Source organism: Cantharellus anzutake, assembly GCF_015039405.1.
Source record: "Cantharellus anzutake strain C23 chromosome Unknown EI90scaffold_17, whole genome shotgun sequence".
NCBI lineage: Eukaryota > Fungi > Basidiomycota > Agaricomycetes > Cantharellales > Hydnaceae > Cantharellus > Cantharellus anzutake.
In genome coordinates this window covers 193,264-204,703 of record NW_024066967.1, presented here as the reverse complement: position 1 = coordinate 204,703, position 11,440 = coordinate 193,264, and the positions used below count along the sequence as shown (strand labels likewise).

The 11,440-nt window shown below is 47.1% G+C and overlaps 2 protein-coding genes across 2 annotated transcripts; one reads left to right on the top strand and one right to left on the bottom strand.

Annotated features, from left to right (window-relative positions):
• Positions 1-5,520: 5,520 nt before the first annotated feature.
• On the bottom strand, positions 5,521-6,135 carry EI90DRAFT_562349 (uncharacterized protein). Its single transcript, XM_039067802.1, has 3 exons — positions 6,103-6,135; positions 5,738-6,053; positions 5,521-5,665 (listed from the first exon to the last, which is right to left on the bottom strand). Exons 2-3 carry the CDS (start codon positions 5,894-5,896, stop codon positions 5,567-5,569), a joined length of 258 nt encoding a protein of 85 aa, XP_038917456.1. The 5' UTR covers positions 5,897-6,053; positions 6,103-6,135; the 3' UTR covers positions 5,521-5,566.
• Positions 6,136-8,332: 2,197 nt separating this feature from the next.
• Positions 8,333-9,065, top strand: EI90DRAFT_3052057 (uncharacterized protein). Its single transcript, XM_039059904.1, is given in 4 exon segments — positions 8,333-8,404; positions 8,421-8,422; positions 8,447-8,623; positions 8,681-9,065. 2 exon segments carry the CDS (start codon positions 8,476-8,478, stop codon positions 8,932-8,934), a joined length of 402 nt encoding a protein of 133 aa, XP_038917455.1. The 5' UTR covers positions 8,333-8,404; positions 8,421-8,422; positions 8,447-8,475; the 3' UTR covers positions 8,935-9,065.
• The last annotated feature ends 2,375 nt before the right edge of the window (positions 9,066-11,440 follow it).

The window sequence follows — 11,440 nt, the reverse complement described above, 5'->3', positions numbered from 1 at the left end:
GGAACTTGGCTGCGCTGTATTTGTCGCAGTTACTGTCAGGGATCAGCAATGACCCTGGACCCTATGCCGGCTGCACGTATGTGCGTGGGAAGTATGCCGGTAATTCCCGTCTACTCCGCTTACCTAAGCCCCGGTGACCCGGATCATCTCCGGCATTGTTCTGGAACATTCTATGATCACGTGATTCTATCGGCAATCCGTTTGGTTTCCTTATTGCCGGACTCTACATGTATATAGCTGACCCTAAGATGGGGACATCCCTTTCCCCCGGCTTTAATCACAACTAGGTTATCGGAGCATCTTGCGCGAGCACGTGCGTCCCCTGACAGTTACCTATTTCAAATTCCCTATATATACCATTAAATTTGCTATGACTTGATGATTCTGAATTCAAACTTCGCATTACTATGCATACGGCTGTGCTGAGACCTTCAGCTGATTTATTCCAATTTTATTTAGTGACATTTAGTTAAAATGAGACTGAAATGATAAATGAGTGAATTATTCAGGTTTAAAACTGAAAGAAAAAGTTGCTAGTAGTCAAGAATTACTCAAATGAATGTGTTATAGCTCTCCACTTCATTAGAACATCGTTCCCTAAAATTCCCACCATGGTCCGTCGTAGTTTAGTGGTTTTCGTGAATTTCGTTCATATTCCCTGATTCCCCTTTGTATTATCACATCCTAATCCTCCATATGTATTGTTGGTTGTTATAGTAGGTTGCCCTTGAAGATATCATATTTTTATCTATTTTACTTAGGTCTCTGGACCTCTTGAAGCTGTCTTCCCATGCGTTTTCAGGTTTCTAACTTCATGTCCTTGTATCTCATTCATTTCTGGATGTTTTCTCACGTTCTTGGTATCATAAATTTTTATTTATTCCCACCTTTCCAATGGTACTAAGGCTGTGTCCTATTTCCTGGTATTCGTTGAGTTAGCAAAGATTCGCGCGCACATTCGGTAATCACGTGCATCGTTCCCATAGTCGTTCGTATGTGGGAGCCGTTTTCGTTTCATTGTTCGGGATTTATGATATGTGCAGGTGTTTATTTCTTTTATATGGGCTTCTGTGATTTATTTCAGATTTTTCCCTCATGATCTAAGGTTGTTTTGCACTTTCCGTGCTTTGTTTTGACCGGGCTCTTCCTTATTTGGATGGAAATTGGTCTTCGCGATCTGCCGAAGTGCGGATCTCGGTTCCGACGGCCGGTTCCCTGCGCATCGCCACCCTCACGTGTCATTACACATGATGCGGATTTCTATATTCCCGTCATGGGTATAACTTCACAACGGCTGGACCGTTTGGGCTGAAAATTTGCATAACTATAGTTCCCCATTTTTAATAATTTCTGTGTAAATTTCGTTGTATGTTTTAATTATGGATCCTATGCAAACATCGTCTTTTCCCTGAGCTCGGACTTTGATGTCGCTATTCCCGTTATTGGATATCTCATTAACGCATGATCCTTTTATTATAAAACTTTGGGAGGATTAAGTTTAGATCCCTTCCTTTCTAATGGGCTATCAAGCTTGTCTCGGTCGTTACTAGTTAATCTTCGCGCTTGCCTTTTAGACATTGTCCTTGTTTTGCAGGAGTTTTAGTCATATCTCCGTCGTTTATGGGTAGTTTCCCCTGTAATTACTCTCATTGGTTCCGTTTGGGGGACATCTACATTTGCTATTATAAACACAACTTTGACTTTTGCATTAGTTCCTGAGGAATCTTTGTTCCGTGGTACTTCCATCCTTGGCTACGTGTGCGGACGTGGGAAAGTAGTTTCCGTGGAGGTTCTCTGGTTATTTTTATAGTCAAATCTTGGTCGATTGTCCTAATTCTTGGTTTAATATTTGCTATAAATTCCCCCGAGAATTCCGTCTCGTTGATGGTAAGCTTGAAGTATTTTTGCTATTTTTCTTTCTTTCGATTTATCGTGTATAGTCATAATAATTCGTAAAAATTCGTAAAATTCGTTAAAATTCAGGTCCTTCTATTTTCTCATATCTACTTGTTGTATGAGGTTTTGTGATTTATCTGGCATATTTCCATAATGGGTTTCCATAGTGTGGCCGTTATTTCTCCTACAGTGCCACTTCTGACCCTGCTGTTCTCCTCATGGGGAAGTTGGGGTCGATTATTATGTCGATGGGAGCTTTGACTTTGCCAAACTCGTTGAGTTTGGCAGTCTTGTATAGCATGTGGACACTTCCCTGCAAGGTAGCTTGCCCATAGGGTGCTGAGGTACTCAGTGGCCTGCTGCCTCTTTGGCCCAGGTCCAGCAACACTCCAGCCAAATGTAGGCTGGGAATCAGCTATTGCATCAGTGGTAGCTGCCCAGACAGGTCGACTCTGTCAGGAGTTGAAAGAGATGAAGTCCCTTGTAGGAGGGAGACAAGGGAGTGACAGCGGCTCCTCATCCAGGCCATCCAAATGGGCATGGTCTCACAACTCAAGGGTGTCAGATGATGCCTGTGATAATTGCACCCATTGGAGGCACGAATATAATAGAGCACTGTCAGGGACTCGTCTGGGGTTGAGGAGGCCTGGGTGTAGTGTCCAGTGCTGAGAGTCTGGCAGGGTGCGGATCGGGTGTGCGTACTGACAAGCCCAATACAGGACAGTAGTCCCTGGCCACTTAGACTGAAGTGGAAAGTTGAGAAGAAGGCTACTTCTTTGGTTTCCACTTCAGGTTTGTTTATATACATGTGGCTTGGGTCACATGACAGATGCCACGTTGTAGGCGGGATAATCGCCCACGGGCAGAGCCGGCTTGGATACCCGCTTCCACCATTCAGAAAACCCCTTCCATTCACACAACGACTCGACACGGATTTGGTATCTAAAAATAGTACTAATTCCTACGATCCCATCGATACCAAGAACGTCCTAATCGGTGGAGATTTGACGGAGTTCCATGTTGGGCAAGTTAGGCACGGGCATGTGCGGGCGTGGGAATCTCAAGCGGCAACCCAGAATTCCAGCCTCACTCGTTCCCACGGCGTCTAATAAATTGGTAAAAAATGCTCATTGGCTGTGTGAGAGTTATCTCCGGCTTCATTTCCAATTTCGGCTCATAATTCCGTAAATCCATTGAGATATCGCTTATTTTCTTATATTTTCATGTTTTGCCATCATTTCAGTTATTGATTGATATTCTTTTATTGATACTGTTACCCTTTTTATTATTTCGCCTAATAAGGTATGCAGGTGCCATATGGCATCAATATTCCCCATCTATTATTTCTAAAAATAATTGTTCCTTATATCCTGTACATACCGGATTTTGGAATAGAAGTTCTCCCCTCCCCCATTTTCTCTAAGGTGCTAGGATGCGCTAGAGAGGGTGTGAGTGTGTGGAATTCCAACAGTAGGAATAAGGGCAGTGATCTAGCTCACAACGAGTGAGTAGTGGACACTGAGCCCGGACCTTGCGGAAATCCCGGAGAACCCACACGGAGTTTAAGGATCGAGTCAAGTGAAGTTCAGTCAAGGAAGTAGGAGTTTGGAGAGTTTGTCCCCCACGAGCTGTGTCGGCATAGAGAGCCATGAGCCCTCTTGCAACGTCACCCTCGCACACAGTTGTAACCACCTGGGTGTCTCCGTGGGAGATCCTGAGGGCATCTGGTGTGAGCATGCACGCTGGGTACAGTGGGAAGTTGCCTGAGGTGCCTGGGCAGGGTGTGTCATGGGTGCGCTGCAGATGGGTCAATGGTACATTGATACAAAGAAAGATTGTCCATGTAGAATAAAGAGAAAATAAAGAGGAAGTAAAAATAGGGAGAGAATGAGGAAACAGAAATGAGAAGAGGGAGAGGAAGAAGGGGAGGAGGTGAGGAGGGGTGGATAGTGGGGTACCGGGTCAGGTGGGGCCGGGTCAGGTGGGTGTGCCCTGACACTTTGCTCCCCAGGTTGTTGTATCTCAATATCCAATTGCTTGTTTGGATCATATTGAGGGTTACCTCCCCCAGAGAACAACATCTTGTGGTTTTGTTTCTCATGGTAGTGGGAGGGGTTGGGGTTCTTGTGTGTGTGGGATTTGCTGCAAGTGTGGAATTACATGTGAACCTGGTGTCACATCCACCACCGCTTGTGTGTAAACACCACTTACACACAAACCCTCATGGAACAAGTGAGGAACACCAAAGACATACAACCTTTGGGTCGAAATTCATTTTCGACAAACTCCACTACTTTTCTCCCTGCAATACCCATGTATTGCCGTTCACTTCAAAGTGACGGCCCACACTCACTTATTCCTTAAACCCTTTCTCTCTCCTTCACCGACATGTACAAAAATCACCCACTTTAAAGTGGTGACAACAAAACACTCATTGATAATTTCAAACTCAATTCTTAAAAAAAACTTTGTTTTATTCACTATCAACCTTGTATGCGTCGCAAATGCAACACAAGGAGGGAGAATGTCAGGGCAATAACCCCGAACCCCAAGCCACATGTAATTAGATACATATAGTCACATGGGTAAAATACACATACTTGTATCACTTATGGCCTTGTGTGCTGAGCTACCCAAAGACCTCACAGTCTTGGGCCTCATGTGACTTCCGGATATCTCCGGAAGTTTTCGATTATATTGGGCCACTGTGGGAAGGTGAGAAGTTAGCTTCCTTCTCACCTTCTTACCCACAGCAGTGTGCCCTGGACAAGGCTGTGTCCCTTTAGGTTGTGGGCCATGGGGGGGGGGGGTCACAGGGACCCATGAGATGTCCCCTGACATTATTCTCCATGGGTTGGGTTGGGTGCAACAACCACATGTGTTAATACTAAAAATCATATTCTGCAGCCCATGTACAACTCATTACAACTTAGCATGGGAACATCACGTGTTGCAAGTTGTACCAGTTGCTTGACAGATTTTCGAGGCAACATAAGTTGTGGCTAAACCTCGGAGAAATCATGTGAGCAACTGGGAAGGAGTCTATTGTTGACCCAGAAAATTAATACAGTGGATATTCAAACATGTCAAATATTTCGTGGATTTTGCCAGCACATGAAATCTGGGAAGTATCTGACCATGGATATTCCTGCAAGTAAGAGACATGGATATCCCAACACGGATCTAACACAGATACTGCCAAAGTCTCGTATCCGACCTAGGATATCACCTCGGATATTTTGCCTCAGGACACAGTGAGTGAGACAATTGTTTATTCGTCAGATGAGAGAAAGCGGTAAACAACACATAAGCAAAAGTGGCACATTTTACATAATTATGGGGGAGGAAGAGTGACCTGCAGTGCAGGTAACCGTGAAAATCACATAGGTAAAATACTGTGATTTAGAAAAAACTTAGGCTGCATGGTGTTATTTACCGTACTGCGATTAACTTCCCGCTGTGTAACACCCCATAATGCCTAGTCACATCCGGAAAAATTCCCATAACACCTTGTAACACACAGCAAAATCCCGTAACACCATCATAACGCATTACAACGAAATTCCAGTTTTCCGACACATTCTGAGCTATTCACGTGCCAGCGGTTTCCGCCCCTCAATGGTTATTTTGTCCTTATTCCACAGCAGTGTTTCCTTATTTGTTTCCACCCTTATACACTGGCTATAACTATGCAAAATTGGGCTGAATCCCAGGAAAGGAATACCGCGATGCTATAACTGCGGGAAACCTGGATACATCTGTGATTGCCCTAATCACGATAATCCAAAGCCCGAGAAGCATGAGTCTACAGCAGAAAACCTAGAAGGGCAAGAGAAAGAACCGGTCGATGACAGAATTTGTCGAAGACCCGCACGACACCATTCGCACGACCCGAAACGATAGAATAGGAGGGAGAGACCCCACCTATTTCGGACCCATAACACTCATCGACCCCGAAGACAAGAACTTCCACAGCAAGGCAACTGAACAAACTGTTCATCAACGAGCAAATCGCAGCAGAACTGGTCGAAGAGCCAGTTCAAAGCCTTCGAGAGACGGAGTCTCCCCGACCCGAAAGAGGGAAGGGAGCGAAGAGCAAGGCCCCCAGGACGTCAATTCCTGGGGAAACCATGCGAAGTTTCGCATTTCGTGAGAAGCTGGAAAATACCCTGAGGATCGACCATCGGCACTCAGGCGCATACTCACCAGAGAAGTAGAAATCGCCAGTGTAAAAGCCTTTTGTTCGACAGTGAAGCGAAAACGGACATGATCTCTCCGGACTTCGTTCACGCCATGCACATTCCCCTCCTTGGACTTCCAAACCCACTGATTCCCCAGACGGGAACAAAGAAAAATCGACCGTGCATCATGTATGGCTGTTACGACGCAATACTGGGAGTACCTGCGCTTGACGACCGAGCGAAGAATCCTCTCCATAGGAGCATGGGCCTGTGGAAGGGCCAAACCTCCGCGCCTACCTAGAGGCATGGACGCAGGGCAGGGGAGAAGGCAGCACCTTCGCCCCAGGATGACACACAGTCAGACACTGCGCAACAAACAAACAGCCCCAATAAGACTGGGGTACGCACTTCCCGTAAGTGGCAGTGCCGAAAACCAACCGCTAAGCGACAACAATACGCTAACATGGAAACCAGATGCATCCCTGGTGCAACCTCATGACTCTGAGATCCTAAGCACATACCCTTGATGGTTGGCGTTACAATAAACACTGTATGCGACATACCGCATCAATCTATAACATTGAGCATAATATCAAGTACATTAATGATACGATGAGAAGGTACAAATATCGACTGTGATGTGCATGTGGGCGTGATCAGGGCGGGAAACGTTCAACATTAGGGTCTGATATCTCCTGCAAATGGGGTGTCCGATGGCCGAACAGTGATTGGTGACCACTCACTCACTCACACACCACTGGAACCTAGTGTTAGAGATGGGCGGAAACGGACGACTCCGGAGTGGAATCGGAGACTTAGCGTGGAGGGACCTTGGCCTCAGCGACTCAAGCGGAGCGCTGTGCCATTGCTGTTTGTCCATTTGGTCCTTAATTTCACAGTAGGTGAGCAGGAAGTCTCTTGGGGGCATTTCAGGTCGATTTCGGACTCAAACCAGACGAGTATGTACAAGCGCCGATATATATAAGGAAGGGGCAAAAGCACAAGGAGAAACAAAGGGTGACCGAATCGGAACGAAGACGTCCGAACGGGAACAAAGGGTTAGAGGGAGCGGAGCGGTACCGAAGGTCATAGGGCAAGACCTGTGATACATCCGAAAGGAGGTAGAGTGGGCGAGGCCCAGAGGGGCAGGAGGATGAGGGGAAGTGGGGGTGATGACTAACTGGCTAGAATAGAAAGAAGCAGTAGTCCAAATAGGGATGAGGGGGAATTGCGAGAAATACATTACAAACGGCGAGAGTGCCGGAGGCGGTCCGCGAAGCTCGGGGGTTGCGGAGCTTACGGAGGTTACGGAGGCGGGGTTGGAAGTCCGAGGAATATTGGCAATGGTGTTCACGTAGTATGAGGTCACCAATGCAATGGACTAAGACCGAGGTGGAGTCAAAGTCCGAGGTATGGACTATGACGGAGGCTCGGAGTAAGGTACGAACGGTGTCCGAGTGTGAAGTACGGAACAGCGGTGGATGGTCATAACTTGGCGGAAGGGTGGCGGAGGAATGAGAGAGGGGACAGGTAAGGAAGAGTAGTCAGGTCCGAAGGTGGATATCGGAACGGACGGAGAAAGCGTAGGGGATGATGGGAGGGTGGAGGTGTGGTGAGGGGGGAGCGGAGTTGTAGGAAGGGTGGCGAGTAGGGCGATGTTCGGTCCGAGATGAGTATCGGAATGGATGGAGAAGGGGTCGGAGAGGTAAGAGGAGGGGTGTGTTGCCAAGACCGAAGGTGAGTATCGGAAAGGCAGCGGTAGGTTATGACTCCGGAGGTGAAGAGGGTGGAGGTCCGGAAGTCGGGTCGGGGTCGGGTATGCACGGATATGACACCTAGCACGAAATTTCCCTCGGACACGCCTCGTTCCTGTTCAACAATAGAGCCAGCCATGCCAACTCCCACGCCATGCCTTGCCCATCCCTAATCGCACGGTTGACATGAAACAAATTGCCCGTGGAAATATTGGCATGGTCGATGGAAGATGAAGCCCCAATATTGGGATTTGATTCAGAAGGTTTGAAAGAAAAATAGACCTATCTATATGTGATGACCGAGCTGCTGATGGCACGGATGAGAATAAGTCCTTCAATGTAATGAATATGTGCATTTGGTGGTCTCAACTCAACTCAATATTGATCGCACCTGTGTTCTATATACCTCCATGATTACATCATATCAGCGATATCAATGACTCACCAGCGAAACACTTGGATTTCCACTATGCAAGAAATATTTCATTCCTCAAAGATACCGCTATATATAGCCTCTGAAAGGAGCCCTGCCGGCTGTCTCTCCATTTTCTACACATTCCTCTCCACACGGAGGTGAGAACTACTTGATGCTACTCAGGCCACGTACATTACCTGCCAACACAATAGTAGCGTCAAAAGTCTCGATGCGATTCTGGAATGCCTTGGTCCCAATGGGTCTATTACTTCCTATCATTGCAGCTGATTTCCATGGTGGAATATGGATTGAGGCGTCGCCCCCCAATGGAAATGGTTGGGCTAACATATCTTGGCATGCAGTCCCATCGGGGTATGGTGAGCTGAAGTTAGAAATGAAATTCGCCCCGGTTTAACTAATGTTTTACCCAACAGACATTTGTGATACAAATGAAACTGAAATAAACAAATATGCCTCCATTCCCGTAGCCCTCGGGTACCCACTGGAGTTTTATGTTTGCAATACTACGGTTACGGTTTCCTATGACCTTAACCACTGGACCACCAACCAAGGTGATGGAGACTGTTTCCGAATTGGTCCTAATCCACTCTCCAATGCGGGTAATTGCACGGATTCCGTCGAAGGGTGGTGTGATAAGTTCTTTTGCGCCACCCACGTGTGCGCATAAAGGCCACACGCAGAGCTGGCATGCAGTGGCCGCTGCAGGAGTCGGGGGTCTTGATCAGGGGGCTAGCTGCATGATGATTGGCTGTCTAAGCCAACAACTTTTACATTCAAAATGATCATTACTGTGTTCAACAAACTTCAGAATTCAGAAATTGTCCTTCAAAGTGTTTGCATGCTGGAAATGGTAGCATGACCCTGGTGATGACAATGATAAATCTATCATAATACCCCGCAGCTTCACGGTGTTGTGGCAGTGCAGCTGTCCCACTGTACTGTACATGAAGGGGACTTTCTATACATGATGTGTGGGTAGTCTGGTCGGTATCATCTGGTGTCAGTGATCCTTGGAAATACAAGGGTGTCGGCAATCCCTGGTTGAAAGGTATGTGGGGGGGAAGGAGGGTTCATGGACAGCATGAAGATGGTGCCAATCAGCAAAATATTGTCATGCTCCTGAGTGCTCTGGAGTATGGAGAGCACCGGGGGAATCAGGAGGAGATTGGCTGGTCCAGGAACAGCTCATTTCCTCCAGAGTTGGCCAGGTACTCCAGGGCACTCCCAGGAGGGCATGGAGCATTGCTTTGTGCACAAACATATCCAGTAAATACAATTTAAATGCTTCAAAGTGTATAGGGGTGAGAAGCTTCTGGGAGCTCCTGGTGTCAAACATGCCGATTCCGGTGCAGACAGGGCTCAACTAGGGGGTTCCAGGAGATCAGGTAGTGGACCAAAGGTTCTCCAGGAAGTTCAAGTCTGCCAGCTAGTACAAGAGTCTGGGAAGGACACAGCCTCAGCGACTTGGAAGAGAGTGCTGTGCCTCTGTTATGTCTTAGGTTCAGAGGGCTGGGGTATTTTGTAAGAGGGGAATGCAAATCACTCATAGGGGAGTTTAGTCAAGATTAGAACTAAGGTACAATGGGTTCTAAACTACAGGTATATATTGTCGAAATTGTATCTGGTGTGACTACTGGACTTATCTGGAGCTCCAATTCAAACAGCTTCAAATCCAGGTCACATTGTGAGGTCTGTGGGGCTCGCTCAGGTCACCAGGCCATAAGTGTCACAAAGGAGTGGGTATTATGGGGTGATAAGCGATAGGTTCCAACCTGTCGCCTGTCATGTGACACTAATCTACAACGGGACTACATGTAATGGGGGCCCAGGGCTTGTGCCCTGACACTCTCCCCCCTTGCGTTGCAGTTGCTGTTAAAAACCCGAGTTGTGGGAGAGGGGGTAAATGCGTGAGTCCGAATGCAGGCGGGGCTCAACTAGAGGGGGGTCCGAGGGCTCCGGTAGTGAACCGAAGCTTCTCAGGGAGCCCAGTTCTGCTGGATGGTACAAGAGGCTCTAAGAAGGATGCGGCCTCAGCGACTCGGAGGGAGTGCTGTGCCTCTGTTATGTCTCAGTTAGTCCTTGTATTTCTTATGTCTGAGGTGTCTTGTAGAACAGGGACAGGAATCACTCAGAGGGACTTTGGGTGGCATTTTAGTCGAGATTAGAACTGAGGAACTACAGGTTCTAATCTACGTGTATTTATAAAGGAGGATGGGGAGGACTTTAGTCAAAGCCCGAAATGACAAAACGGGGAAAACACCGAAAGGTACCGAATGATACCGAGAGGTACCGAAAGGTTCCGGACGATATCTAAAACGGGGAACCGAGGTGTCAGGCCAAGGAGGGCGGAGTTGGAGGCCGGAAAATGAATGGGGAAGACAAATGGGTAAAGGGGGTTAGCCAACTGAATGGTAGTAAGAAGGTAGTCATGCTAAGAATGGAAGATGACTAATAAGTGATAGCGTGAAGGAGATCACCGAAGGATGCGGTTAGCTCCGAAAGCGGAGTTGCGTATCCGAAGGATGTTGGGTGACTCCAATAAATGAAGTGGGTGAAGGAATGGTTTAAGGGCATGTCACGGGATGTCGGAGGTCCGTCAGGATATCGGAGCAAATCCGGGGTCTCCGAATGTTCCGACTCGGGACCGAGGTTCCGGGATGGGAGTAGCCAAGGTTCGGTGTGCCGCAACCAGACCGGAGCTGAGACAGTCAGGAGGGAAGGTGACTTGGAGAGTGGGGAGGCATGGTGTAGGGGATGGTGAAGTTGTTAGGAAGGTGTGATGTGGTGGGAGTGCGCGGGGTCGGGATTCTGGGATATGACAGTTGTGACGCATACAAGATAAAAAGAAAAGGAAATTTTAAGCTTAAAAGGAATAATGAATAAGGAATGTGTTTGCCACTTTAAAGTGGGCAACATTGTACATCAAGTTATAAAAAGAAAAAAAAGGAAAAGGAGTGAATGTCTTTAAAGTGGGCAGTGTTATACATAGGGATAGGTATATATGAAGTCCTTAAAATATTGGGTTTCCCAATGGGAAATTCTCCAAAGATGTTTTGCATCTTTGGCCTGTGTTTTCTCCTCAAATTGATAATTTAGGTCTGTAAAATATTGTTTACAGTGCTTTGCATGCTGTTTTGTGTGCGAGTTCTTGCATTTTTGCAAGAGTGGAGTGG

Coding starts and splice junctions, on each gene's coding strand:
- EI90DRAFT_562349 (XM_039067802.1), bottom strand. CDS start 5,896: ATGAACAGTTTGTTCAGTTGCCTTGCTGTGGAAGTTCTTGTCTTCGGG. Junction 5,666..5,737: donor ACAAATTCTGTCATCGACCG/GTTCTTTCTCTT, acceptor TATCGTGATTAG/GGCAATCACAGATGTATCCA.
- EI90DRAFT_3052057 (XM_039059904.1), top strand. CDS start 8,476: ATGCGATTCTGGAATGCCTTGGTCCCAATGGGTCTATTACTTCCTATC. Junction 8,624..8,680: donor TGCAGTCCCATCGGGGTATG/GTGAGCTGAAGT, acceptor TTTACCCAACAG/ACATTTGTGATACAAATGAA.